At 44.7% G+C, this 26,926-nt stretch overlaps 1 protein-coding gene across 1 annotated transcript in view; it reads left to right on the top strand.

Annotated features, from left to right (window-relative positions):
- The window catches only part of PPP2R2D (protein phosphatase 2 regulatory subunit Bdelta), a 47,641-nt gene that overhangs the window by 4,421 nt on the left and 16,294 nt on the right, over positions 1-26,926 (top strand). Inside the window, exons 3-4 of the mRNA XM_090056497.1 lie at positions 16,039-16,136; positions 23,863-24,028. Of these exons, the coding sequence (XP_089912623.1) occupies positions 16,039-16,136; positions 23,863-24,028 (264 nt within the window). The remainder of the gene's footprint in view (positions 1-16,038; positions 16,137-23,862; positions 24,029-26,926) is intronic.

Raw genomic sequence — 26,926 nt, 5'->3', positions numbered from 1 at the left:
GGAACATGCATGTGAAAATTGAATTAACTAAACATATAAAATTATCTTCTCATCATAAATTTCACTTCAAATGTGTTTCAGCTAGATCTATATCTTGTAATGCTTTCAATAAAAGAACCAGTCTGTCAGTAGGCAAAATACTAAATTAATTCTTAAAAAACAAAATGCCAAACTGTGGTCTGGCCACAGCAATTCCACTTCATTCAAGAAGAAGCTTGTTTATCCCTCTTAGATGAACTTTAATCCATTGTGTGTATCAGCATGATGATACATTCAGATCTTCGAGGTCAAAAGCCATGGCCATGTTCCCTAATCACTTTCCAGTGTGATTAATAGAATAATGTTCATAATTTTAAAATATGTCTAGCCAGTAGCACAGATCTTTTGATTTAGTTTTACTGGTGACTAGTCAGGAAACTGTTGAAATATTGGAAATAATCTTATACTTGTGAGCCTGACAACTTTTATGTACTTGATTTTTTTTTTGGTGAAGTTTGCTAGTACTGTTAACACTTTGGTTAATTTGTTTTCCCTAAAAGCAGAGTGTGTGCACATGTGTGCATGCATGGAGCACTATTATGTTCGATAGGGGCCACCTGAATGCAGTATTTTGTAAAATCAGAACTTTTTTTTTTGTAGTAAGCTTAAATATGAGAATGCAATTAAAATGATGAAGTGATCATTAACTTCTTAATGTCCATGTATTGTCTGATATTATTGGACTTTCCACATATGTTTAGATCAGTGATTCTCAACCTCCTTAACATCTCTTGGAATATAACCACCTTTTAGTTTTCTTTTGACTATGGAAGAGTAATACGGCAACTTTCTGCTGCAATGAACTCAAAAAGGCCACAGCAGGGTTTTTTTTGACTCTGTGGATTCCTGTTTGAAATGTTTAGGTTTATGTTATGAATTATGTATGTGTTTGCACATGCAACAGTGCTACCATTGCATGGTACCCTATGGCACTTCTGAAAGGTTCTTAAGGAACTCTGGGGTGTCATGGTACTCTGGCTGGTTTAGATGCCAGAGACACAGAGTTTTAAGGTTAGAGCAATATTGCTGAGAAGTTCTTTGACCAGACACAAGATCATTGATAACGTTGCAACTCTCACCTTACTGTTACCATCATTGTCACAGGTTTACTGAGAGATTAATTTCTTATTTTATGGCTTGCCCTCTACAAAAAGAAAGAAAACTGTAGACTAATAAAAAGTTGACTGTAATCTGATCATTGCTTTATTGGTTCTATTTAACTGATATAGAAAGCTTCTAATGATAAAGCTTTTTTAAAACAATAATTGATTTTAAAATGTTTCACACTGTTCAGGGATTAGCTGTCTTATTCTCATAGATGTTAACAAGGCTAAATCCTGCTTGATTACACTATTAAAATTATCCTCTAATGCAGAGTATAACTCTTAAACATTTATCTCACTGGAATTGGTTTGCCATTTTTGGGTCACCAAGTTTTTTTCCATTTTCAGACAAATTTAACAGCAAGACGAAAAAATAGCTCCTGTTTTGCCAGCCTTAAAACTTCAAATGTATATGATGGTAACTGTAATTATATTACCTACATTTACTCTGATCCTTCAAATCCTTTACCTGCCCTCTGCTCACTAATCCATTTCCAGCAGGACTGTTGGTGAATAGTCCAAAGACCACTCTTACCCACAATATAGAATTCCCTGAAAATGCACTGCTCTGAGCAAGACGGCAACTAACTTTCAGTTCTACAGACAGCATCTTTTTAAATTCTAGTACTTCACAACCTATAAAGACCAGAAACTGAACTTTGCTATTAGAAGGGGAGAAAATAACATCTTAAAAGTATATATTTTTGTCACAAGTAATTAGCAGGCTTTAAATCAGCTTGTCATGTGTGGGAACAGCTGTTTTAGAGGTTTCTAGTTGTTGGTTTCATTTTCCCTTCTCTAAGAGTCTGTACAGTGACTTTTCTAATGTTGAGAGAGAACTTACAAGTGAATTGTATGTAAAGTATTTTTAACAATATTTAGGGAGTCTTGAAATTTGTAATGGAAGTATATGTTTAGAATAGTGTCAAGGTTTTACTGGAATTAACTTTATTTTGCTTCTGACCAGCCAACTAAAATAGTATGGGCAACACAAACATAAAGATTACTGGTTTATTGCACCATCATGTATTTATTATTTTCCTCTATGGCATGGGGTTTTCAACTTTTTAGTAAGTGTACCCCCAGCAGCTGGGGAGGGGGAAAGGGGATAGCGCATGGCTGGACACGGGCGGGGGGTGGCATGCAGCTGGACACAGAGCAGCAGCAATGTGAGGTGGTGGGTGGCAGTGGCTGCATGTAAGCTTTCCCCTCCTCCCCGCCCCCCACCCCCCGCACCCAGCTGGCCAGGCTGGGCCTATGTGGCCCACAGAGGGGTGCTGCTGCCCTCACTCCACCCTGTCCCTGCTTCTGGGAGGCGGTGGCATGGGGTTGTGGGTGGCAGTGCTCCATCCCCATCTGCCTGCATGTACCCCCTGGGGCCTTCCCAAGTATCCCCTGCATTTGGGGGCTGACAATGCAGGGGATACTTGCCTAATGGAGGGGAGGGGGAGTGTGGCTTGGGATGAGGAAGTTTTGGTATTTAATAGAGAAATCTTTGAAAACTAAAAATCTCTGAGAGGTGGAAGTAGGTGCTATTACTAGATGGAAGGCTTGGGGCTTATTCCTAAATTCTAAGGGAGAAAGAGACAGTTGAGTTTTGTCTTGCAGTTTTTTTTGACTTTTTCTTTCTGGAAGATGACAAGAGGGCATTAGGAGATATGGGAGATGTTGGAGAACAGTGATTCAGAAATCTATTGTTCCACTTTAGCCTGCCAAGCAAACTTTTGTTTCCAATGTTTTTCTTTTCAATAAAGTCAATAAAGCAGCTATACAAAGTAAAGTTAGGAAACAACTACAGAGGGCAGATCTTTAGAATAAGGAAGAGAAAGCAGACTAGGGGAAAATGGAAGTAAGGTTTTGAGTCCAAATAAGAAAAAAAATTCTACAAGGGTAGGAGATGACTTGGGTTGTAAGAGAAAATTAATATTAATATACATTAATATTGTTTAATTATATATTTTGTTCCTTTTGTTGCTGCCAAAAATGGTATTCCAATCAAATATGTGGTCTAGTTCATGAAGAAGTAATAAATAGTATAAGAAGTAAAATGAAGAATACTTGTGGAAGAAAATTGCAAGAGGAGATTTGAAAAGAAATTGTGGAAATACAGAAATTATATATTTCTAAAACATTTGTAATCTTGTTTTGTTAACATAGAAAGTTATTGCAGTCTCCCAACTCAACTCTTGCAAAGAAAAATATTGGTTGTTACCTTGAACAGACTGGGAAGAGCAGTAGTAGGTTGTATAAAGACCGTGTGTGATGTTATTTTCTGTGCTGATACAGTTTTACCTCCTGTCTGCACTGCTGGTCATATTCTTGGATTTTTCCTTTCTTCTTTAACATACAGAAAAGTACATGTATTTGAAGTTATTTTAATCTGTGTTAAGTTACTTCATGGTAAAAGCCTAATGAAAACTATGGAGTTGTATCATTAAACTTTGTTCACTGGATTTTTTAGAGTGCAAGTTCATGTTCCTTTGAAAGTTGCCATAATTTAACGGGTAATGTGGGGCCGCTGCAGGACACGATGGGCAACTTAGTCGTCACGCCTGACGACAAAGCTAACATATTTAACGATTTCTTTGCCTCTGTCTTCCTAAGTAGGGACCAGTTCAGCCACCTCCCTGCTGGGCCCCCCTCGGGCCCCGGGAGAGACACGCCTGGGCCAGGGGTTAGCGAGGAGTTAGTTAGGGTACTTCTGGAGAGGCTGGACGTGTTCAAGTCTGCTGGTCCGGACGATCTTCACCCTAGGGTTCTACAGGAACTGGCCGAGGTCATTGCGGGACCCCTGGCGCGGCTCTATGAGCACTCGTGGTGCTCTGGTGAGGTGCCGGAGGACTGGAAGAGGGCCAATGTGGTCCCTATCTTCAAAAAGGGAAAAAAAGAGGACCCGGGAAATTACAGGCCAGTTAGTCTTACCTCAATCCCGGGTAAGCTCTTTGAAAAAATTATCCTGGCACACATCCAGGAGGGCCTTGCGGGGGAATGCATGCTCAGGGGCAACCAACATGGGTTCATCAGTGGCAGGTCTTGTCAGACCAACCTGGTGGCCTTTTACGATCAGGTCACCAAATCATTAGACGCAGGGGTTGCTGTGGATGTAGTCTTTCTGGACTTCCGGAAGGCTTTCGACACTGTCTCTCACCCTGTCCTCATCAAAAAGCTGGGAGACTGTGGTGTCGATGCCAACACGGTCAAATGGGTCGCCAACTGGTTGGAGGGCCGCACCCAGAGGGTGGTAGTGGATGGGTTCTTTTCGACCTGGAAGGACGTGGGCAGTGGGGTTCCGCAGGGCTCGGTCCTCGGGCCCGCACTGTTCAACATCTTCATCAGTGACTTGGATGAGGGGGTAGAAAGCACCCTGTTCAAGTTTGCTGATGACACTAAGATGTGGGGGGATGTGGGTGCACTAGAAGGGTGCAATAGGCTACAAGCTGACCGTGACAGGTTGCACCGGTGGGCGGATGAGAATAGGATGGGGTTTAACACTGATAAGTGCAAGGTGTTGCACATGGGGAGGAAGAACCAGCACCACACTTACAGGTTGGGGAACTCCCCTCTTGCCAGCACGGAGACGGAAAAGGATCTTGGAGTCGTCATTGACTCCACGATGAACATGGGCCGGCAGTGTGGGGAGGCAGTCAAGAGGGCCAACTGTACCCTGTCATGCATCCACAGATGCATCTCGAGCAGGTCCAGGGAGGTGATCCTCCCCCTCTATGCGGCACTGGTCAGGCCGCAGCTGGAGTACTGCGTCCAGTTCTGGGTGCCACACTTCAAGAGGGACGTGGACGATATGGAAAGAGTTCAGAGGAGGGCCACTCGTATGATCAGGGGTCAGCAGGGCAGGCCTTATGAGGAGAGGCTACGGGACCTGAACCTGTTTAGCCTCCACAAGAGAAGGTTAAGGGGGGACCTTGTGGCCTGCTACAAACTGGTCAGGGGGGATCAGCAGGTATTGGGGGAGTCCCTGTTCCCCCGTGCGCTGCCAGGAGTGACCAGGAATAACGGTCACAAGCTGGCGGAGGGTAAGTTTAGATTAGATATTAGGAGGCGCTACTTCACAGTCAGGGCGGCTAGGGCCTGGAACCGGCTTCCAGGGGAAGTGGTGCAGGCTCCTAGCCTGGGGATTTTTAAGGAAGTTAGATGAGCACCTTGCCGGGGTCATCTGACCCCGGTGCTCTTTCCTGCCAAGGCAGGGGGTCGGACTAGATGATCTACCTAGGTCCCTTCCAACTCTAGCTACTATGAAACTATGAAGGTGTGACTTTTAAACCAGTTTTGCTTAAATCAAATGAACCCCTTTTATGGAGATCATTATGGAGGTTCTCTTTTGTGGATTTAGTAACCAAGTTTGCTGTGGTTACACCCATTAATAGATTTAAATTAAACAGGAATACATGCCCATCTTACATTTTTGCATATGTTTAACTAATCAGTTGAGCCATCGCCTGCCCTGGGTTGGTGTTAGAATCCAGGACAAGGGCAGAGTCCTGCCCCTCTCCCCCACAATGTTGAATGAGGGAAAAGCTTTGCCTTGTTATTGAGTAAATATGATATATGGATAATTTGGAAGAGTAATAACAGGTGGTTCTTATGATTATAGGGAAAGTAATGTTAAACAATTTAAAATCTGTAAATTTTATATGGCTCATTCTAGAAAGTTGTGTTTTGGGTTTTTTTTGGTGGTTTTGGTAGAAAATTTACCTTTGATTTGGAATGAAGCAGTCTTTAGGAGACAGCTTCACCAAAGCATATAAAAAGGCAAGACAGACTTTCATAGTATAAGCTGGTTGCAACTGTAACTATGAAAAATCTTGTCCTTCTATGATATTATACATGAACTTTGCAGGCTAGCTACACAACAAAATTCTTTGCTTTCATTGAGAAGAATTGGGATATGTGTATGGACAGATAGAAAAATTATACCCCTTAACTCACTAGAGGCTGTGTATAAACATTCATTCTAACCTTGAACATTTTCCACTGCTAGAAATGACACTGGGAAATGGAACAGTATAGACATTCATTCTGCAACTGCCTCCTCTCCATTGCTCTTTGTGTCTTCCCCAGTCTGGGTCTTCCCATTCTGGGGATCGTGTGGGCTGCTCCATTCCTTCTGTTCCCATTTGCCCTAGAACAACAGGGTAAAGCTCTGTCTGCTTCTAACACTGGGAACTCCAGAGTGAGAAGCAGGTGGGGTGCAGCTGGCAGTTGTGCCTCCCCTCACGTTCCCTCCTAATCTGTGGGGCAGACAGGAGCAGCTGCCCCCTGCACCTTCTCCAGACAGTGTCCCTAGTCTTGGGAAGGCATAGAAGGCTTTCCTCTAGTTCCACTCCTCTTCTCCCCAAGAGAAAGACACAGGAAAATGTGAGGATATTCAGTCTCCCAGGAATGATTTAAACTTGGTTTCCAGGTTATTTTTCTCTCATTTTTGCTATGGAATAAAAAGCTTGAATATTTGTAATCTTGTGGTTTCTACCAGGAAAACAGTGAGTATCCCAGTACAAACTGAATGCCTGTTCGTAGAATGTGGACTGATAAACGAATTCTAGTTATCACAAGACTGAGAGTATGTACATCAAATTTTAATACTGTATTGTCGTTAGAGCTGCCAAGCAAGATAGGTATCAGTGTGTTATTACAAAGGCAGTCATTTAAAATTTTGCAGTATACAGTTAATGAAGATGAGTCGTGTTTGTGGTGGTGTATTGTTCAGGATCCTGTTCCTTTTTAGAGGTGCACTGATTGATCAAATATTGGAAATTGGCCTGATGTGGCTGATAATTTGGCCAATAAATGTCCATGCGTGTATGCAGCCACATCACAGCATGTAGCAACAATGAACACAGCCCGGGAGCTTGTGGAGTTGCATCCAGCTGGTAAGTCTGTAGTGGTTGAAGGGGAGGGAAGATGCATGGGGGGACAGATCAAAGCTCCCCGTGTTGAGGGAGGGAGTGGGGTTGGGGCCATGGTAGACGTTGCCCAGCCAGGGCAAGGCAGAGCATGGGACAGCCACGGCTCATCAGCATGGGGAGGGGGGCATGTGCCTTTGGGTCTGTGCAGGGTGTGGTGGGCTGAACCTGTGGTCTGGGGCCAGGGGCCACACGGCTCTTCTCAGTGGGGGCGGGGAGGATGGGTGCTGGGTGGTGCTGTGCTCAGGGTGGGCGGTGCTGGGAGGAAGGGTATGGTGGGGCGCTGCAGGCACCTTAAATTTTTCTGCCCCCTCTTCCAGCACCGCCGCCGCCCACCCTGAGTGCAGCATGGCCCATCACAACCCTCTCCACCCCTCACCGGGAAAAGCCCGGCCCCAGCTCCAGCCTGCACCTGCAGTCCACCCCGCCCTGTGCAGATCACGGGGTACATGTCCCCTGCCCTCCCCCATGCCCACCTCTCCATGCCCTCCTGGGATGCATACAGTGGCGGGAGCCGCTCCCCCTCGCTGCACCCCCTGGATGAGCCACAGCTCCATCCTGTGCCCCACCCTGGCTGGGCAGTGCCTACACCAGCCCTACTCCCTCCCTCACTGCAGGGGGCATTGATCTGCCCCTCCACTCCCCTTCCTTTCCCCCTCCACTTCCATCACAACAAACTTACCAGCTGGACGCAGCTGTATCGGAAATCAGATCAGTATTGGCTAATATGCCTCCTTAAAAATCAGCTATCGGTATCAGCCCCCAAAATCTCTCAGTGTACCGCTAGTTCTTTTAATGGTTACTGACAAATTCCAAATTACTACTTGTCCCAGGATGGTTAGTTCCTTCCCTTTCTTGAGCCATCGCATTGTAAAAATTTCCATCAGTTACTTACACCTTTGATATCAGTGGGGGGTTTTCATGCCCAACCTTTTTTTTTTTCCATGCCCTGTTGCTGAGAGTGGAGTGTGGCGGCATGGGGCAGGGGAGCTCCTGGTGCGTGGCACAGCTTGTCTCTTAAGTGTTCCTGGTGTTGCCCCCATGACCCTCATTTGGGTTGTGACTTGGAGTTGGGAACTGCTGTTCTGTATGAAGGTAGTTTGTTAGGTATGGACTTGTCAAAATATAAATCAGTGACAGGCTGTGAATTTACTGGGCATCATCAATTCCAGGGTGGACTGTTATTTTGGCTGGAGGGCCCCTTAATGGGTTTTGAGGACCCATTGAGGGCCGTATTCTTCTCTTCCCTTCCCTTCCCTGCTGGAGCTGTAGTTTGCCACAGCAGGCAGGCTTTACCTTTTTACCTCTTGCCTCGCCTCGCCTCGCCTGCTGGAGCAGTAGTTCACCACAGCAGGCAGGCGACAGCTGTCAGTGCTGCCAGGAGGTTCAGGAGCTCAGATGCAAAACCTGGCAGCAGCGTTCACAGCTGATGCCAACGCTGACACCACTGTCCTCCTGGCCGGTGGTGTTAGCTGTGGACCCAGGCAGGAGCTGCTGCCATGCCAGGTGGGTGGCTGCGTCAGCTGTTGGTACAGCCGGCAGATTTCGGAGCCTTGACATGGAGCCTATCAGCAGTGTCCACAGCTGGTGCTGCTGCATGCCCAGAGTGGCAGCAACACCAGCTTGGATCCACAGCTGACGCTGCCGGCAGGTTCTGGGTCATGGCTCTGGGTGGGAGCTTCCACTGCACTGGGAGGGTGGTGGCGTCAGATATGGATGCTGCTGGCAGGTTCTGCATCCGGGCTCCTGAACCTACCAGCAGCATCCACAGCTGGTCCCCACTGCAGTGGAAGCTCCATCCAGGTCCTCAACTGATATCTGATGCTGCTGGGCAGAAACAATGCTGCCTACCCACCTGGCACCACATGGCCATTGGAGCCGCTGGCCACTCATAGGCCAGATCCAGTTAGTTGGTGGCCATCTACCCACAGGCCGGATCAAATATGTTGGCAGATCAGATTTGGCCTGCATGCCATATTTTGCCCACTTCCATGTATTCTGTAGTTCCTATTTGCATACTGTTTTCAGATTTGCCTATCAACTTGGGGTGTGCTTATTTATTAGGGGTACGTTTCTGGGGTCTCTGTAATTCTGTCAGTGCGCTGCTTGTGTTCTTGTGTTTGTATATGGAGCTGTATCTCTCCCTTCTGCAAGTCCTCACGCCCAGTGGAGCCATCTTGCAGGACTCAGTTTCAATGGGGCTGGGTTCCTCCAGCCACCATATCAGACACACACACACACGAATGACCCGGCTGGATTGATCAGCATGTACAGGCTGATGCCCTCATATGCCAGGAATCAGTTCATTAAGGTAACAATAAAATGCAGTCAGACACAAGCTCATAGGTGAACAGAATACCTCTGAATCAGGCTGGGTGTCCAGCTGACATCCTCATGGACCAGCTTTCAGTTCATTAGGGCATGTCTGGGCCAAACTGGGTCAGTCAGCCTATACAAGCTGATCCCCTTATGCGTCTCAAACTCAGCACATCCCAATCTTTTGCCCTAACTGTCCTAATAATGGTAGCCTTTTGATGAGCGAATCCACACTATCTGGGGGCTTTACAGGGATCTTTGGCTTAGGTGAAAGAAGCGTTGCTGCAGAGTAAGTGGGGAAGGAGAAGTAGAGAAGGAAAAATACACCCGGTTATCACCAGTTTGGCTCCCGTTGACCACCACCCTCTGGGTCCTACTGCAGAGCCAATTTCCCAGCCAGCGGATAGTGGTGAGGCCGAGGCTGCAGTTAGCCAGTTTACCCAAGGTGTGAACGTGAACGTGGGATACCAGATTGAAGGCTTTTTTAAAGTCAAGATATACAATGTCGATCTCTTCCCCCTTATCCAGGTGATAAGTCACCTGGTCATAAAAGGAAATGAGATTGGTCAAGCAAGACCTACCTGCAACAAACCCGTGCTGGGTATCCCTCAGGATATTACTTTCAGCTAGTCTGTTAAGGATGGCCTCTTTGGTAATCTTTTCCAAGACCTTCCCCAAGATAGAGGTCAGGCTGATGGGCTTGTAGGTTGTCGGAACTACTTTCCTCCCTTTCTTGAAGATAGGCACAACATTGGCTGTCTTCCAATCATCAGGCACTTCACCAGAGCGCCAAGAACTCTCAAAGATCCATGCCAGGGACTGAGCTATGATGCTCGCGAGCTCCCTGAGTACCCTTGGGTGTAAGCTGTCAGGGCCGGCTGACTTGAAGGTATCCAGCCTGTCAAGGTGTACCTTCACGAGGTCAGCCTTGATGGAGGGCAAGGAATCTCCCTCACCTGGGCCTCCCTGACCCATAGTGGGCCGGGCCATCCCATGGGACTGGTGAAAAACTGATGTAAACTACCTATTTAGCACATTTGCTTTTTCCTGGGTATTGGTTGTCAGTTGCCCCATCTGGTTTAGCAGGGGTCCAATGTTGCCCTTGCTTTTCCTCCGGCTCCCCACGTATCTAAAAAAGGACTTTTTATTTTCCTTGATATTTGTAGCTAGCTGGGGTTTCACTGCAACCTTGGCTTTCCTAGTTTGCTCTCTGCAGGTCCGGACCAGAGCAGAGTATTCCTCCTTGGTGGCGGTTCCAGTCCTCCATCCTTTGTAGGTCTTCCTTTTAAGACGCAGGAGGTCCGTCAGTTCCTTGGAGGGCCAAGGGGGCTGCTGTGCCCTTTTGCTGCCTTTCCTCCGAGATGGGATGGACTTCGCTTGCGCATCCAGGATTGCTCCCTTGAGGAGCAACCACTCATCCTGAACTCCCCTCTCCATTGGGTTGTGGCCTTTTAGGGCCTTTCTGACAAGCCTCCTTAACTTGTCAAAGCCAGCACTCCCCAGGCTCCTGGCCTTTGTGTATAGACACGCAAGTGTCCCCTTGGGGGCCCTTGCCCTGCCTACATTTTTGTTCTGGGGCTGGGGTGGGATCCCTTATGTGCTTTGGCCTGCTGGCTTTGCAAGGGCCACTCAGTGGGCCAGCAGTGGCAGTAGTCCCCTCATCCCCTGGCGGGCTTAGTTTAAAGCCCGGTGGAGCAGGTCAGCCAGTCTGGCTGAGAAGAGCCTCCTCCCCAGTGGAGAGAGGTAGAGGCCGCCCCTTCCCAACAGCTCACTTCCTCTCTCTCCGAAGAGCGGACTGTGGTCATGGAAGCCAAAGTTTTCCCAGTGACACCAGCGTCGCAGTCTTTGGTTGACTACCTTGATCCTCCTCTCCCTCCTCAGTCCATAGCCCGAGACTGGGAGGATCGAAGAAAACACCACCTGTGCTCCTAGACCCTTTAGCCCCGCACCCAAATCCCTGTAGCGCCTCATGACCTGGCTGGTAGCACTCTGAGCCATGTCATTGGTGCCCACATGGATGAGGAGCATGGGATTGTGGTCAGTGGGCTGGAGGAGCTTAGGGATCTTCTCCACAATATGATGGTACTAGTATTAATAGCCATGCAAGGAAAAATAAACAGAAATATTACAATATTACTCTGGTTCAGTTGAGTATTTGGAGAAACCTAGCTCAAGCTTAGCTAATAAAATTCAGGTTCAGAAAGCTATGCCTAGAGAGAGGGAGAGTGCACATGAGCTGGGGTCTCACCCCTTGGGTGAGAATGCAAGGCACTTACTTGGGTGTTTTGTTGACAGGCAAATTTCTTAGCACAATCTCTGAAAGTTAAACAGGTGACAGAAAGAGACAATCTGTTTACCCCAGCTTCTTGAGAACAACGGCGGATGGTGTCAGAGAGATTTGTCCCTCTTGAAGCCCACTGTTTGCTGCTTTACTGCTTTCTTATACCCTTAGTCCAACTTCTTCAAAGCATTGTTTTAATTGTGTAAATCAAGAGGGTCCCATGCTATAATTGACAGGGAAAATCTTGTTATATAAACAGTTTCAATTTAAATGAATTGCCTTTCTCAGTGACAAGGGGTTATCTGGTTTGGAACATCTCAAGAAACTGCTTAACAACCAGGAAAAACATACGGTTTTAAGTGGTAACCAGACACCTAGGAGCCGGCTTGAAATTATTTTGAATACAGAAGATAGATTGGAAGGGATACCACATTCTTTCTTCTCAGATGGCCTAGCTATGCTTGCACTGTGAATTCAGCATCAGTGTTTTGTATTTTACCTGTTGTGAATAAGCCTCAGCTTAGCATGACTTCCAGATCTTACTGTAGTCTTTTACTGGTGCCTTGATTTGGTCTGTTTTGTGAAACGGGAAATCCCAAGGGGACATGGAACATACTTAAGGGGATTACTTGGAGTGCTCATAAACTTTGTGGGGAGGACTCCCACCAGTCATCCCAGGAAAAGTATGACAGCATTTGTGGTCAGGGTGCCAATGGGCTGTTTGTTGCAATGAGCCCTTAACCATTGTTCAAGTGTTGCCCATACCCCCTCTGACTTAGGGAATGCTGAGGCAACAGACTAACCTGGCAACGAAGTTTTAGGCAATCAAGTTTTAAATAGGCCTCCCATGCTGGGACCAGGGAGTGTATGGCCTGAAATGCCTATTAAACTTTTCTGCTGCTTAGTTCTGGTTAGATGAGGTGTGGGAGAGTCAGGGCGGGGAAAGTCCTTTATAAGTCCAGGAAGCTGGGTCCCTCAGGAACACAGAGCTGACAGGCAACAATACCTCGTGGTAAATGTGACGTAGGTTAGCCTACAGATTAAGAGTAAGAACATGGGTACAGTAGCTAGGTACCGTGTAGGAGGTGACACACGGTGAGTTCACAGGCAGTCTTCCTGGCAACTTTTTCATGCTGTCGTTCCCCACCGCCCCCCAGCTTCAGCCACACAAGAGGACATCGACAGGGACAGCCTTCCATGCCTTTCTAAGCAGTACAAAATTAGTCTTGTAGTTTTCTGTGGGTGTACCATTCATAAGAAAACTGCTTTCAAGTGTGGTATACCACAAAAATCTATTGTTTCTCTACAGGGGGAAGGTACTTTGCTGTGAATGTTACTTGTACTCTTTCCTCATTGTTCTGGGAAACTTCATTACTGATTACTTCCCTGTTGTGAAAGATTGCCTGATGTGTTTTAGTAGAAGAGAGAAAGCTGGTGTTCCCGCAAATTAATAGAAGAAAATTATTGTATGTGATAAATTATAGTTAAAATATACTAAGATTTGTGTGGTGTGTTTATTAAAACCTGTAATTATGTTGCTTTCTTTAAAGAGGAGTAGAGTTCAAAGGAGATGTATAAAGGGAGGAAATGTGGGTATGTGTACAACATATAAAGGTGTGAAAATCCTTTCCAATTCCTTCCTCCACCTCCCAAGAAACCAGGATCTGGTCCATCTTGGAGAACTAGATAATTTTGTGTGATGAGGGAATCAGTGCTTCATGATGACTAAATGGATTAAACCTGTCTGAAATGTAAATTTAATTTGGATATACTTAAAACTGTTGTTTTGCTGTTGCCTATTTGTCTTACACGTTGAAGGAGCTGGCTTTATCTGTCTGTCTATCTATATGCAGCTCCTCCTTTCTTCAGTTAAGAGTTCAGAAAAAATTCAGTACGCATCTGAGATGTATCCAGAAAAAATCTAGTTCAGGTCAGTCTTGTAGCACTTGGGTGATTTTATAAGTTTCTTGGGGGTCAGGTGAGGAATCAGAAAGCATTTTTTCACTATGTGTATATGGAAATATACGGAAATAATCTGCATACAATAGAAATAATTTTCATTACATTGTATATGTGTGTCTATGTAAAATTATATTTTTATAATATGCATAGTATTCATTTTGTATTGCATATATTTATATAAAATATTAAGTTCTCTAACACAGAGATGGAAGATTTGAAATGCCTCATTAAGTTCAAGAGAAAAAGCAGCCCTAGTAGTTTATTTTTCTTTACATTAAACAACCTTATTATCCTCTCTGTTCATATGAACAGCTTGTTACCTCCTATGGAGATGCAAATTTGAAATTTATCAAGGCATAATAAATAGTTCAGGATTTCTGCTCATATTTTTAAATTTACTTTTTGGGAGCTTGTGTTGAAAAAGTCAAGAACTTCCTTGCAGTAAAGTGCAACAGTTCCTGTCCCTTCTGTTATGATTACAATTTTTTCTGGTGCTGTAGGTGTGCTGCAAAAATGTCTTTTCCAGGTTAAAAAACAAAACCCCAAAGCACTAGAGCTAGCCTCTTGGTGAAAAATAGAGCCTTTTATGCTGCATTTTTGGTGGTAAGTTGAAGAATCAGGTATTTAGTAACCTTTTCCGAAGTAGAAGCTGCTGCGGTAGTTCTACATACTCTTAGCACCTCTCTTGGTTCCAAGGTATCAGTAGAAAAGACAATTTATTTTTTAAAATTTCTCATATCTCATGTGGCTTTCTTTTCCAAAATACTGACTTTTTGCTGAGAGGCAAAAATTGTGGCATTTATTGCCTCTTGGCCACTCTGGCGCAGGAGTGGGGGTGAAAAGGGTGAGATTTAAGGCATTGGTGCACCACAGACTTCTGCCACGATTTAGGTATGTTCTGAGTAATATGCGTGCTTGCTTTTCCATATATTTACATACATAGTAAGTGAGCTTGCAGATTTGCTTAGGTGCCAGATTTTAAAGCTGATACCTTACCTAATTGACAGACTTATTTTTCACAACTGGACATTTGTTTTTTTTTAAACAGTCCATTATGCCTATACACATCTGGTTCTTGGTGAATTAGTAGTCAGTCAAGTGTAAATGGGACAAACTTTACAGGTATGCTTTCAACCAAAAATATACACACTGTCTTGTAAGCAACTTATGAATATCTGTTGGAGCCAACAAATCCAAATTTCTTTCTATTGAAATATGCTTGCATATTGTTGTCATTTTTCAGTTCTTTAGTATCTCATGCTTAAAATAATTCACCTTGAAGGGAGGTTGCCCTTGTCTTACAGCAGTTCTGGAGGTTGTCCGTGCTATTTGAAACTTGTATGAAAGGGACTAACTTTAAAATATGTGGTGCAATTTTATTGTTTCAGCATTTTTTAAGTAACAATTTAAGTTATGGGGCAATTTGCATGCAAAGGAGAATAGTTTATGTAACATTACTTAGTTAAAATAGAAAGTATAATTGCACTAAAATACATCTAATCAACAACATTACATTTTTTTAATTTAAACGATGGAAAGTTAAGAGAGCAAGTCTGAAATGAAATGTCACTGCTGCTTCTCGTGTTTTCCCATGTAATTCACCCAAGTATCCTGTGGCATTTCTGGTCTTGTAGCTTTTTCATTCAGTTAAGCAACTTTAAGACTTGCTTACTAGCAGTTCTGGAGGAAGAGATGCTGTCCATGGGAATTTAGCTGGGATCCTACAAGGTTGTCTAAACATATGTAAACACCCGGTTTTGAGGTTCAGACTATGGTCATCCTTTTCACTCCTTTCAGTGATTGCCAACTGGAGATGTACTTTTCAGTTCATGTATAGAAGCTATAATTCATATGTTTCAGGTTCTAAAGCTCAGTAATTTAAGGAAATTATTCCTTTCTTCCTAAGATATAAACAACAAACTGCAGAATTTTTTGCAGTTTCCTCTGAAGTCTCTACTTCGGACCTCTAGACCAGATGGACTACTTTCTCATCCTAAATCCATCAGCATTTTGGTTTTCTGTTCAGTGCTGTACCTATTTTGATTGAAGACCTTAAGATTTGTACTTCACAAACATATAATTTGGTTTTCAGATAATCCAGTGAATCGTATTTCTTCCTATCCCATTGTTAAATACTACCAGTTAATTAATCAGATTTTATAAGAAACAAAGTGCTTTTCAGATGGAAAAAATGTATTTTTGAAAAATTTGGATCTATAAAAAAAAAAAATTGATCAAAACCATCAACAAAACATGTTGTTAGTCTTGGATATTAATGTAAAATAGCTGGGATTGTTTTGCTGTCATAGGAAAGTGCAATTGATTTTTCTTTTTTCTTTTTCACTCAGTTTTTAGGTTCTAAATTTAATTGGTTTGGTTTACATGTTACAGTGGTATTTTGTGTCTCTTCTGTTTACAGCTGATATTATTTCAACAGTTGAATTTAATTACTCTGGAGATCTTCTTGCAACAGGAGACAAAGGTGGTAGAGTGGTTATATTTCAAAGGGAACAAGAGGTCAGTGATTTTGAAAACAAAGGTGTTAAAATTGCTCTTATCTTTCTTTCTTACCAAAATGTATGCTATGTCATCTTTTTGTCACAGAGGTTAAATGTGATTGTGTTTTCTAGCCAGTTGTTTCTTCAGAAAACTTCCAATTGGCTTATTTTTCCTTGATTGAACTAACTCTCCCAGTATGTCTTCTGAATTTGGTGCTGTACCGAAAAGTCCAGGTATCCCTGTTTAGGCTGTACACTTGAAATTTTGGACAATCACAATGGTGGCTCCCCTGAAACAAAAACTTAAGGCCCAGGGCATCTTAAATTTTTAATGTTTAACTTCCTTCAAGAAACGAAAAGATTACTGCAAGGAGGTAGCTGCTCCTGAAAAGATGCAGGAGGATGCCCATGCTTCAGATGCTCTCCACTGCCCTCCATCCTGAAGCTGTTTTTTAGAGATCATCAAATTGATAAATACTAGTTAAATCTTTCCTGTGTTACTCACTGCTCTGGCATATGTGTCCATTGATATTTCAGTGTGCTTTGTATCTTAATCTTCAACATAAGGAAAATATGCCTATTTTCTATATCTTCTTGTCTTGATAAATACAGTATAGAGCTACACTAATATATTGGTTGCATGTTGGATTGGCACTAATAAAAGGAAAATTAACATTATTGGCTTTTTTGACCCATGTAGCTGATAATGTCACCTACAGATACAATATGCCTTCTGCCTGAGGGCCTGGATGTTGCATGCATGCACACAGCCATATGCAGGAATGCAGCTGGGTAGTATAGAGAGCAGTGCCATGCAAGTAAGTCTGTGGGAAGGGAAGGAGTGTATGGAAAGGAAGGGGTTTGGGGGGTGCAGTCTGAGGACCCCATGGTGTGGGAGAGAGTGGGGAAGGGCCTGGGGTGTGGGGGTGCTGTCCAGCCAGGGCAATGAATGGGATTCAGGGCCAGGACAGAGAGCAGAACGGAACTGCGGGTGGCCTGTCTGGGAGGAGGGTAGGGGTAACTTTCAACCACTGCACACACCCCCCCAGGGGAGGCATGGGGGGATATGTGCTCCCCCAGATTTGTGCACAGGGTGGATGTGGGCTCCCCTCTGTTGGCTTGGGGCTCTCCACTATCCTGCCTTTTCCTCTGAAGCACCACGCTGGCCATATATTCCCCTGCCTACATGGCAGTGCTAGGGATGACAAGTTGTGCCTCCTGCTGCTGGGTGGGCAGGGGGCTTGCAGCTGGTGTGGAGCTCCCAGGCCAAAGGCAGTGGAGCAGAGAGCCCTGAGTCCACAGCAGGCAGCCTACGTCTGCCCTCGTGCTGCTCGGCTCGTCCCCGTGCTTAAAAATGGTGTCGGTAGCGTTTGAACTAAAGCTTATTTGAACTTGATATGCTTTAGGTCAAACACCGCCACCGCCATTTTTAAGTGCTGGGTTGCTGATTTCCTAGACAAGCGAGCTGCAGCTTTGTCCTGCTCCCCGCCCTGGCCCCAGGTCCCACTCACTGTCCCAGCTGGGCAGTACCCCCAGCCCCTGCGCCATTCCCTCCCTCACCATGGGGGGTCTCAATCTACCCCTACTCCTCCACAAATTTGCAGGGAGTTGCTCTCCACGCTGCCCAGCTGCATTCCTGTAAATCGGTTATCAGATTGGTATCAGCCAATATGGTTGGTTAATAATTGGTTATTGGTATCAACCAGCAAAATGGAGTGGGGTGAAAATTTAAGGATGCAAATAAACTACTTTTCTAAGTCTGCATAAACAGTACGTTGGAGTGTTACACCAAAAGCCACCAAGACTTATAAAGTCTTACAGCTAGATATTTTGATTGTTGTTCTGAGGCATGTGGAATGTTTTTTCGGGTGGTATCTGGCTGCTTTCACTTTTGATGTACATACTGCTGAAGCCTGTATGTTTGGGAAGGCCAGTGCTAGCAAGCCATCTTCCAGATCCTGAAGGCAAAACAGAAAACAGAACTCTAATGTGTGTTCAGTGGCGAAAGCTCAGTAAGGTTTATTATTGCTGGACAGCATGCCAGTCCAACTTAGTGAAGCTTGCCCTTGACAAGTAGAGACACTGTTATTCACGCTTCCCTAGGTCTCTACGAGGGACAGGTCTCCCAACTCCTGTATTTATGTTTACATACCACCCACCCTCCCCTCCATCCCAGTCCTAGCTCACTCTCTCAAGATGTTCATCTGTATTTGATTTGTCTGTCAAGTTTATGCACCTCCACTCCCATTAGTAAGTTTTAATTTTTACATTTGTAGCTATTGTTTTCATACTCCCTTCAATGTCTTTTTTTCTGCTCATTAGTGTGTTTTAATTTTTTTTTTCTTTTTTACTGGGTCATCCAGCAGTCAGGAGGTTCTTTTCTCCATATTGCTTTTCAGCACTATAGTTTACAATAGCTTAGAAAAACTATGGCCTAACACATTCGGAACTCCTACATTTAATTACTCCCCCTTGTGCTGTAGCTGTAAAATAAGTTCTTTATTTGACTCTTGCCAAGTGGAATGTTGCCTTGATTACAGTTCTTTTCTGACATAAGTGAGTAATTTTATACTTAGCTTTGAAGGTATGAGAACAAGACTGTCAAATTCATTTTGAATTCTGGTCTTATCCTTCAGGCTGCTTGCAGCCAATCCCAGCTTGCTGTCATCTGCAAATGCTATTTTGTATCACTGAAATCATTCATGAATTTTTTTAATAGAACTGGGCTAAGCACACCCCTACAGTGTGCCACCTGTGACACCCTTCCATTTTAGCAGCAAACTGCAGATAACTGCTTGTGTACACTCATTTTATGCTGAATTCAGCCAGGCTAGGGATGGGCAATTATTTGGGGTGGAGGGTTGCGTAAGGAGTTCTGGTGAACTGTTGCAGAGGATAAGGGGGGAGGTATTTGATCCTGTCTGACCACGGGCCTGTCCAACCTGCACCCATCCCCAGGGGCACTGGATGGAGTGGGTGGGTGGGTAGAGTCTCCATGGAGACTCCACATGCAGGAACATGCTGGTCCAGGAAGATGGAATGGGGCCACGAGCAGGTGGGGAATGGGGCGGGGCCAGGGCCAGGACTGCAGGATAGTCAGTGTGGGTACCAGAGCCTGGGGTATAGCCGGGTAGCAGATCATGGTTCTGTCCTGGGCCCTACCCCTGCGTCATCACTGCTTTGCAGTTCCAGGCTAGTCTCCATGGAGACTCCGCTAGCCTGCTCCACCCAGTGCCCCCAGCAGTGCAGAAGAGAAATTGGCAGTGGCAGCTGGGCAGAGTGAGCCCCCACAGCCCATGCTGCCCCCTGCGCCTGAGCTGGATGGGGCCAAGGGACCTGCCACAAGTCATATAGAATCCCTTGGCAAGCCAAATCCAGCCTGTGAATTGTATTTTGCCCACCCCTGGTCTAGGCCATATTTCCCTAGTTCATTTTTGGAAATATTGAACAAAAGATTAGCAAAAGCCTTACAGAATCCAAAATATATCTCATTATCTGCTTCCCTTTTTACCTACTAAGCCAGTTACCCTGTCAAAATTATTTTGATGTTTTGCTCCTGGTGCATTTAAAGAGATTGCTAGTTTGTTTTTGTATCTGTAGAAATCAGTGGTCATCTGGGGTCCAGTTTGTATATGCATTTTTTATATAAATGCTACTTGCAAACAATGTATATATAGTTTCATAGTTGATAGGGTCGGAAGGGACCTAAGCAGGTCATCAAGTCCGACCCCCTGCCATGGGCAGGAAAGAATGCTGGGGTCAAATGACCCTGGCTAGGTGATTGTCTAGCCTCCTTTTGAAGATCCCCAGGGTAGGGACAAGCACCACTTCCCTAGGAAGTTGGTTACAGCTCTTAGCCGCCCTGACTGTGAAGTAGTGCCTCCTGATGTCTAGCCTGAACCTACTCTCAGTCAGCTTATGGCTGTTATTCCTTGCAGCTCCTGGTAGTGCTCAGGGGAACAGAGACTTTCCCATTGCCTGCTGGTCCCCCTTGACAAGTTTGTAGGTGGCCACCAGATCCCCTTTCAGCCCTCTTGTGTAGGCTGAACAGGTTCAGGTCCTGTAGTCTCTCCTCATAGGGCCTACCCTGTTACCCCCTGATCATGAGAGTGGCCCTCCTTGACCCTCTTGATGCTATCCACATCCCTCCTGAAGTGTGGCGCCCATGTTCATCTTGGAATCAATAGTAACACCAAGATACTTTTCTGCCTCTGTGCTGACAAGAAGGGAGTTCTGCAGCCCATTGGTATGCTGCTGCTTTTTCCTCCCCAGGTGCAATACCTTGCACTTGTCCGTATTGAAACCCATCCTATTCTCATCCGCCCACCTCTGTAACCTGTGTCTTACCTCGCATCACAAACCTTTATAGTTTCATAGTTTGTAGGGTCGGAAGTGACCTGAACAGATCATCAAGTCTGACCCCCTGCCTTGGCAGGAAAAAGTACTAGGGTCAAACGACCCCAGCAAGGTGTTTGTCTAGCCTTGTCTTAAAGACCCCCAGGGTGAGAGCTAGCACCACTTTGCTTGGAAGTTGGTTCCAGATCCTAGCCGCCCTGACAGTGAAGTAGCGCCTCCTGATGTCTACCCTGAATCTACCCTCTGCCAGCCTGTGACTGTTATTTCTAGTCACTCCTGGTAGTGCTCGGGGCAACAGGGACTCCCCCAATGCCTGCTGGTCCCCTCTGACTAGTTTGTAACAGGCCGCTAGATCCCCCCTCAGCCTTCTCTTGTGGAGGCTGAACAGGTTCAGGTCCCATAGCCTCTCCGCATAAGGCCTGCCCTGCTCCCCCCTGATCATGCGAGTGGCCCTCCTCTGGACCCTCTCCATGGTGTTCACATCCCTCTTGAAGTGCGGTGCCCAGAACTGGATGCACTACTCCAGCTGAAGCCTGACCAGGGTCGCATAGAGGGGGAGTATCACTTCCTTGGACCTGCTTGAGATGCATCTGTCGATGCATGACAAGGTGCGGTTGGCCTTCCTGACTGCTTCCCCACACTGTCGGCCCATGTTCGTCTTGGCATCGATGATGACTCCAAGATCCTTTTCTGCCTCTGCGTTGACGAGAAGGGAGTTCCCCACCCTGTAGATATGCTGCCGGTTGTTCCTCCCCAGGTGCATCACCTTGCACTTGTCAGTGTTGAAACCCATCTTATTCTCATCCTCCCACCCCTGTAACCTGTCTAGGTCCGATTGCAGCTTATTCCTTCCTTCAAGCGTGCCTGCATCCCCCCACATCTTAGTGTCATCAGCAAATGTGAACAGGGTGCTTTTTACCCCCTTGTCCAAGTCACTGATGAAGATGTTGAACAGTGCAGGCCCGAGGACCGAGCCCTGTGGAATCTCACTGCCCACATCCCTCCAGATCAAAAATGACCTGTCCACCACCACTCTGGGTGTGGCCTTCATGCCAGTTAGCGACCCATTTGATTGTGTAGATGTTGACACCACAGTCCCCCAGCTTTTTAATGAGAATGGGGTGAGAGAAAGTGTCGAAGGCCTTCCTAAAGTCCAGAGAGACTATGTTCACCGCTACCCCTGCATCTAAGGATTTTGTGACCTGATCATAGAAGGCCACCAGGTTGGTCTGACAGGACCACAGCACAGGCAGTTCATAGCACAGGTCCTTGCTGCTTAAAAGTAAGTGATTGTAATAGGTTGTGACTTTGTGTTGATCAGCTAGGTTAAATCAACTGTGTTTAGGCTGTGAATTGAAGCATCCCTGTTCAGGTCAGAGGTAGGAGGGTGGGTGCTAGTAACCAGCTGTAGCCTCCTCTTTTCCACATGGTGGGACAGGGAGAATGTCCTCAGCTGAAGTCTCTTGGTACCGAATGCCACTGAAGCCCCAAGTCTGTGGGCTGGATGAAATGGCTCTGCAGGCCAGATCCAGCTTGTGAGTCATAGGTTGTCAACCCATGAGCTAGATGGAGATGATGTGGGTGTCACAGTTTTTTGGTAGGAGGAGAGGAATTAAATCCAAATCCTTGAATCCCAATATTCATGTTTTGAAGAAAGTGTGCATTTAAGCTTAGACTTGTCCCTGCTAGCTTCCTTTGGCCAGTATCTCCTTTTCTTGTTTTTCATCTGCTCTTCATCTCAATCCTTGTCTCTGCTTCTCTGGGTCCTAGTTGTACTCCTTCCTTCTCCAGTTTCCTTGATCAATAACACAGGAAATATTGAGAGGACAGCAATGCCCATATTTCCTTTGGGTGTTAGGTGTTTTAGCAGTTACTGGATCCTGGAAAGAGCATTTGCTGAGAAGACCCTACTTATCTCCTGTATTCCTGGGCTGACACATGCCCAGTGCAGACAGAAATTTTTGAAACCTAGCTATCAAATGCAAGCATGTCTCTAATGAGTGTATGTAAATAGGTTTATAACAGTCAGATCTGTTTGGGTTTCAATAGCATGCCCAGATATCAAGTTGAATGTTCATACCAAATATTGAGTCCTTTCTCCAAAGCATGAGTGCTCAACCTTTTTGTACTTAAGGCACCCCTCCATAATTTTTGTGAATTCAGTGGCATACTATTTCAAAAACTAACTTACTTATTACAGTGCTTACCTCCTTGCAGACGGGCCAGGTGGAGGGAAACAGCTGGGCAAGGACTGAGTCTGAACCTGCACTTTTCTTCATATGTCCTCACACTTTGCAACACCCTTCAAAGGGTCTAGCGCACCCTGGTGGAGAATCACTGCTCTAACTGGATTCTCAGTAAACCAGTTGTAACTTTTTTTTTAGTTTTCTCCCAATATGTTCCCAGAATGTCTGAACCATTTTGCTTTTTCTCAAAAGTGAAAGGGAAAAAGTAAGTGACAGAGGGAAAATACATAAAGCAGATACCCAGCATGGAAAATTTCAGCCTACACATTTTGAAGTGTAAGTGTCTGATAACAGGGTCTTATAACAAAGTTTTGAGCAGCTTTAAATATAGGCCTTACTTTCTGTGTTATGTATAGGAAATGTTGAGCGTTAGTGGGTAGAGAATGATCTTTAATGTTCATAAACAATTACAATATTTTAAAGGCATTTTAAAAACTATATATCACTACAATAAGCTAAACATAAGCTTTTTAGTTATTGCTATTTCAGTAACTGTGGCCAGCATTATATCCATACATTGGGTCCTATTACTTTCTTGCAACAAAGGAATGTAGCTGGCTCTGGTGCAATATCGCTTTTTTCCTGATTTTTAAAGTGAAGCAACAGAAATGGAGGCTGGTTAAATAGGGGAGGGCATCAGTTAGAGCCATATGATCTGTGAGAAGTTGATCAGGCATATGTAGCCTTCCCTACCAGCTCATTTGAAAGTACAGTGGACAAATCTTTCAACTTGGACTTTTGTTTACCTATATTAACAAAATTTCCCTGTACAGATGGCACCCTTTCCAAAGCACTTTGCTTTTTATAGCTTCTGGGATTACACCAGTAGCATCAAAAAGAAAAGGCAGGGAGGGAAGGCAAAGAGAGGGGGAGCCAGGTAATGTTATTACCGTGTTGCTCAGCTGGCTTATTTTACTTCATTGTAATATTAATTGTATTGTTTTTCCTCATGTAATTTGTCTTCTGTGTTGTTCTAGCAGATTTTTGAGTTTGTCAAGATAATTGCCTAAGTTTTTAATTCCAAGTTCACATTTATGTTGTAATTAATAAATGTTTGATTTATACATATAGTGTATATACGGTCATATTGTTTTCTTTGTGCAGAAATAATATTAACATTATTCTGAATATTATATCTTACAGAATAAAAGCCGTCCTCATTCTAGGGGAGAATATAATGTTTACAGTACCTTTCAGAGTCATGAACCTGAGTTTGATTACTTGAAAAGTCTAGAAATTGAGGAAAAAATTAATAAAATTAGGTGGTTACCACAACAGAATGCTGCTCATTTCCTACTATCTACAAATGGTAAGCATATTTCAGTGTACTTTTATTTTGCAAAAGATATCTTTTCATATATATTTTTAATTGAATTCTTTATTTTTTCTCTGAATCCATCTACTTATTCCTTTTTCTTTTCTTTTTTTTACATATTTTTTCTTAGTTCTGCTGCATGTAAAACCATGTTGCATTTGATACTGTTTATTTAGAATATTGAATTCTCATTAACAAAAGTGATACAAAATTATGAATAAAGCTGTTCACTACTTCTCTTATGGAAATGAAAGTAGGCCAGCTTCTTAACCCTCAAACTGCTGACCCAGTCAGCTTACACCCTGTGTGCATGTTACTCTGCTTTCCAGTATGAATACTGTGTGGAGAGGTTTCTTGTGCCATCATCCGCAACTGTAGCAGAGGCAGGATTTAGTCCTAGTTCTGTACGTGGTGTTTTTTTTTTGTTTTTTTTTAAACAAGGAGGATTTAAGCTGTAGATGTGCTTTTCTGATCCTAAATACCTCCTGGGGCAGGGATATTCTTTCGTAAAAATTAGGACAGCCTGATATTAGCAATGCTACATCACTTGTTTTTTCCTAGAAGTATTCATTGTATGATATTTGCTTTACAAAATTTCCCAGTTTAAAAGAACTTTTAGTCTAAAAGCAACAGCTGTAGTGACAATATGGGTTATTGGCTATTTGGGTTTCTATTATGTATAAGAGCCATGCACTCAATTTAGTATAATATAAGCTTGAAAGATAGCACTGCTTCCTTCTGTCTTCCCCTAAAATTGTGGAAAAAAATAAAGGTTATTTTCCAATATATGTCGCTAGGAAGCATTTATGCTACAGCTTATCTCACTACATAGCGTTCTTATTTTGTGGAACTGTGTACTACTGCTATTTCATCATAATGCTATAATAAGGAAAGCTTTTATTTTTTTAAGTAATTACTTCTGTGACTGTCCTGATAATTCCATCTGGAAAGGCTATTTTGAATTTGAAATCTAATCGGGTTTTTTTTAAGTGAAGAATTGTTTCCAGTTTTACAATTGCTCCTGGGTCTACTTGCCAAATTGTACAATCATTTTCCTATCTATAACGGCTCTCCTCCCATTCTAATATTATAAAAGCCTAAGTCTGTCTGTCTAGCCATAATGCTTTATTTGAGCTTTGATTGGCTGATGGAAACAACCAATTAGAGTGCTCCAAGCATGGGGGAATGCTGCCATAATTCCAAAGCTGCGCTGAGGACTGGACAGAGGGTGGGGGAGCGGCTTGGCTCGGCTCGGCTCCCCCACCCCGCTCCCTGCAAGAGGCAGAACAGCAGCAGCATGGGGTGCTGCACTCCATCCCAGCCCCTCCCCCCACAATCATTTTTGAGGGGCAATTGGCTAGTTACTACATAAAGTGTAAACATAGATGGAAACTGATACAGTGAAACTGATGATACAAAAAGTGATGTCACAGTAGAATTGAAGCAGCACACACACCGTCACTTAGTTGTAGGAGTTAAAGTAAAAAATAACCCAAAACCCACATTCCTCCACAGTTAAAATGAGAGAGACAGTGGGAGCTGGGATCTCACCATTACAAGGCACTTGGGTGTTTTGTTGACAGGCCATGTTCCTAGCACAATCTCTGAAGATTAAACAGGCAACAGAAAGAGATGATCTGTGTATTCTACCTTCTCGAAAACAACAGCGGATGGTGTCAGAGAGATTTGTCCGTCTTGAAGCCCACTGTTTGCTGCTTTACTATTTTCTTATACCCTTAGTCCAGCCTCTTCAAAGCATTATTTTAATTGTGTAAATCAAGAGGGTCCCACGCCATAATTGACAAGGAAAATCCTGTTATATAAACAGTTTCAATTTAAATGAATTGCCTTTCTCAGTGACAAGGGGTTATCTGGTTTGGAACATCTCAAGAAACTGATTAACGGCCAGGAAAAAAATAAGGTTGTAAGGGGTAACCAGGCACCTAGGAACTGACTTGAAATTACTATGAATACAGAAGATAAACCGGAGGGGATGCCACATTATGTCTTCTCAGATGGCCTAGCTATGCTTGCACTGTGAATTCAGCATCAGTGTTTTGTATTTTACCTGTTGTGAATAAGCCTTAGTTTAGCATGACTTCCAGATCTTACTATAGTCTTTTACTGGTGTCTGTTTTGTGAAACAGGAAATCCCAAGGGGACATGGAACTAAGGGGTTTACTTTGGAGTGTTCATAAACTTTGTAGGGAGGATTTCTACCAGTCATCCTGGGAAAAGTACGACCCATGTTCCTCCACAATTAAAACAACAGACAGAGAAAGATCAGTTGGGCAATGTTTTAATTGTAAAGCAACTTGGAAGCCTGCAGGGCCAGGAATGTGGGTGTAGAGGGGGACTATGAGGGGCTGCTCAGGAGGGATGAGTCCCCTGTGCCCTGCAGAGCGCAGCCCCTCTGCATACCTCATGGACTGCCCCCCTACCCCCCCAGGGATCACAGCAACTGGGACCTGGGCTCTATGCCAGGGAGTGGGGGGAGCTGGAGGAGCAAGGGGGGAATACTGAGGGTGCAGGGGACTATGGGGGGGCAGCTCGGGAGGGTTGCGTCTGCTGGCTGCCCCCCCGCATGTCTCCAGCCTCCACTCACCCCGCAGCCAGGTACAGCCCTCAGCTTGGTGGCTCCAGGCCCCTCGCTCAGCCCATGGCCTGGTACAACCCCCTGCTCCACTTCCAGGTCCTTAGGAAGTGTGCTGGGGGTCTTCCCCATGACTCCCCGGCTCGGCAGTCGGCCATGGGAGGACCCGGGTGCCCCGCCAGGCCCAGGAGGCACCAGTCACCATGCCGGAGGGGCACAGTGGGGACCGGAAGTGCTTCTGGTCCACTTCGGGGTCTACTGTAGAACATGCTGGAGAGCCCCTTGCTCTCCTGTGGGAT

This window comes from Crocodylus siamensis, chromosome 7 (genome assembly GCF_052110815.1).
Source record: "Crocodylus siamensis isolate JL-2025a chromosome 7, ASM5211081v1, whole genome shotgun sequence".
In the NCBI taxonomy this organism is placed as follows: domain Eukaryota; kingdom Metazoa; phylum Chordata; order Crocodylia; family Crocodylidae; genus Crocodylus; species Crocodylus siamensis.
The sequence above is the reverse complement of the archived record's forward strand: the minus strand, read 5'-3'. Positions and strand labels throughout refer to the sequence as shown.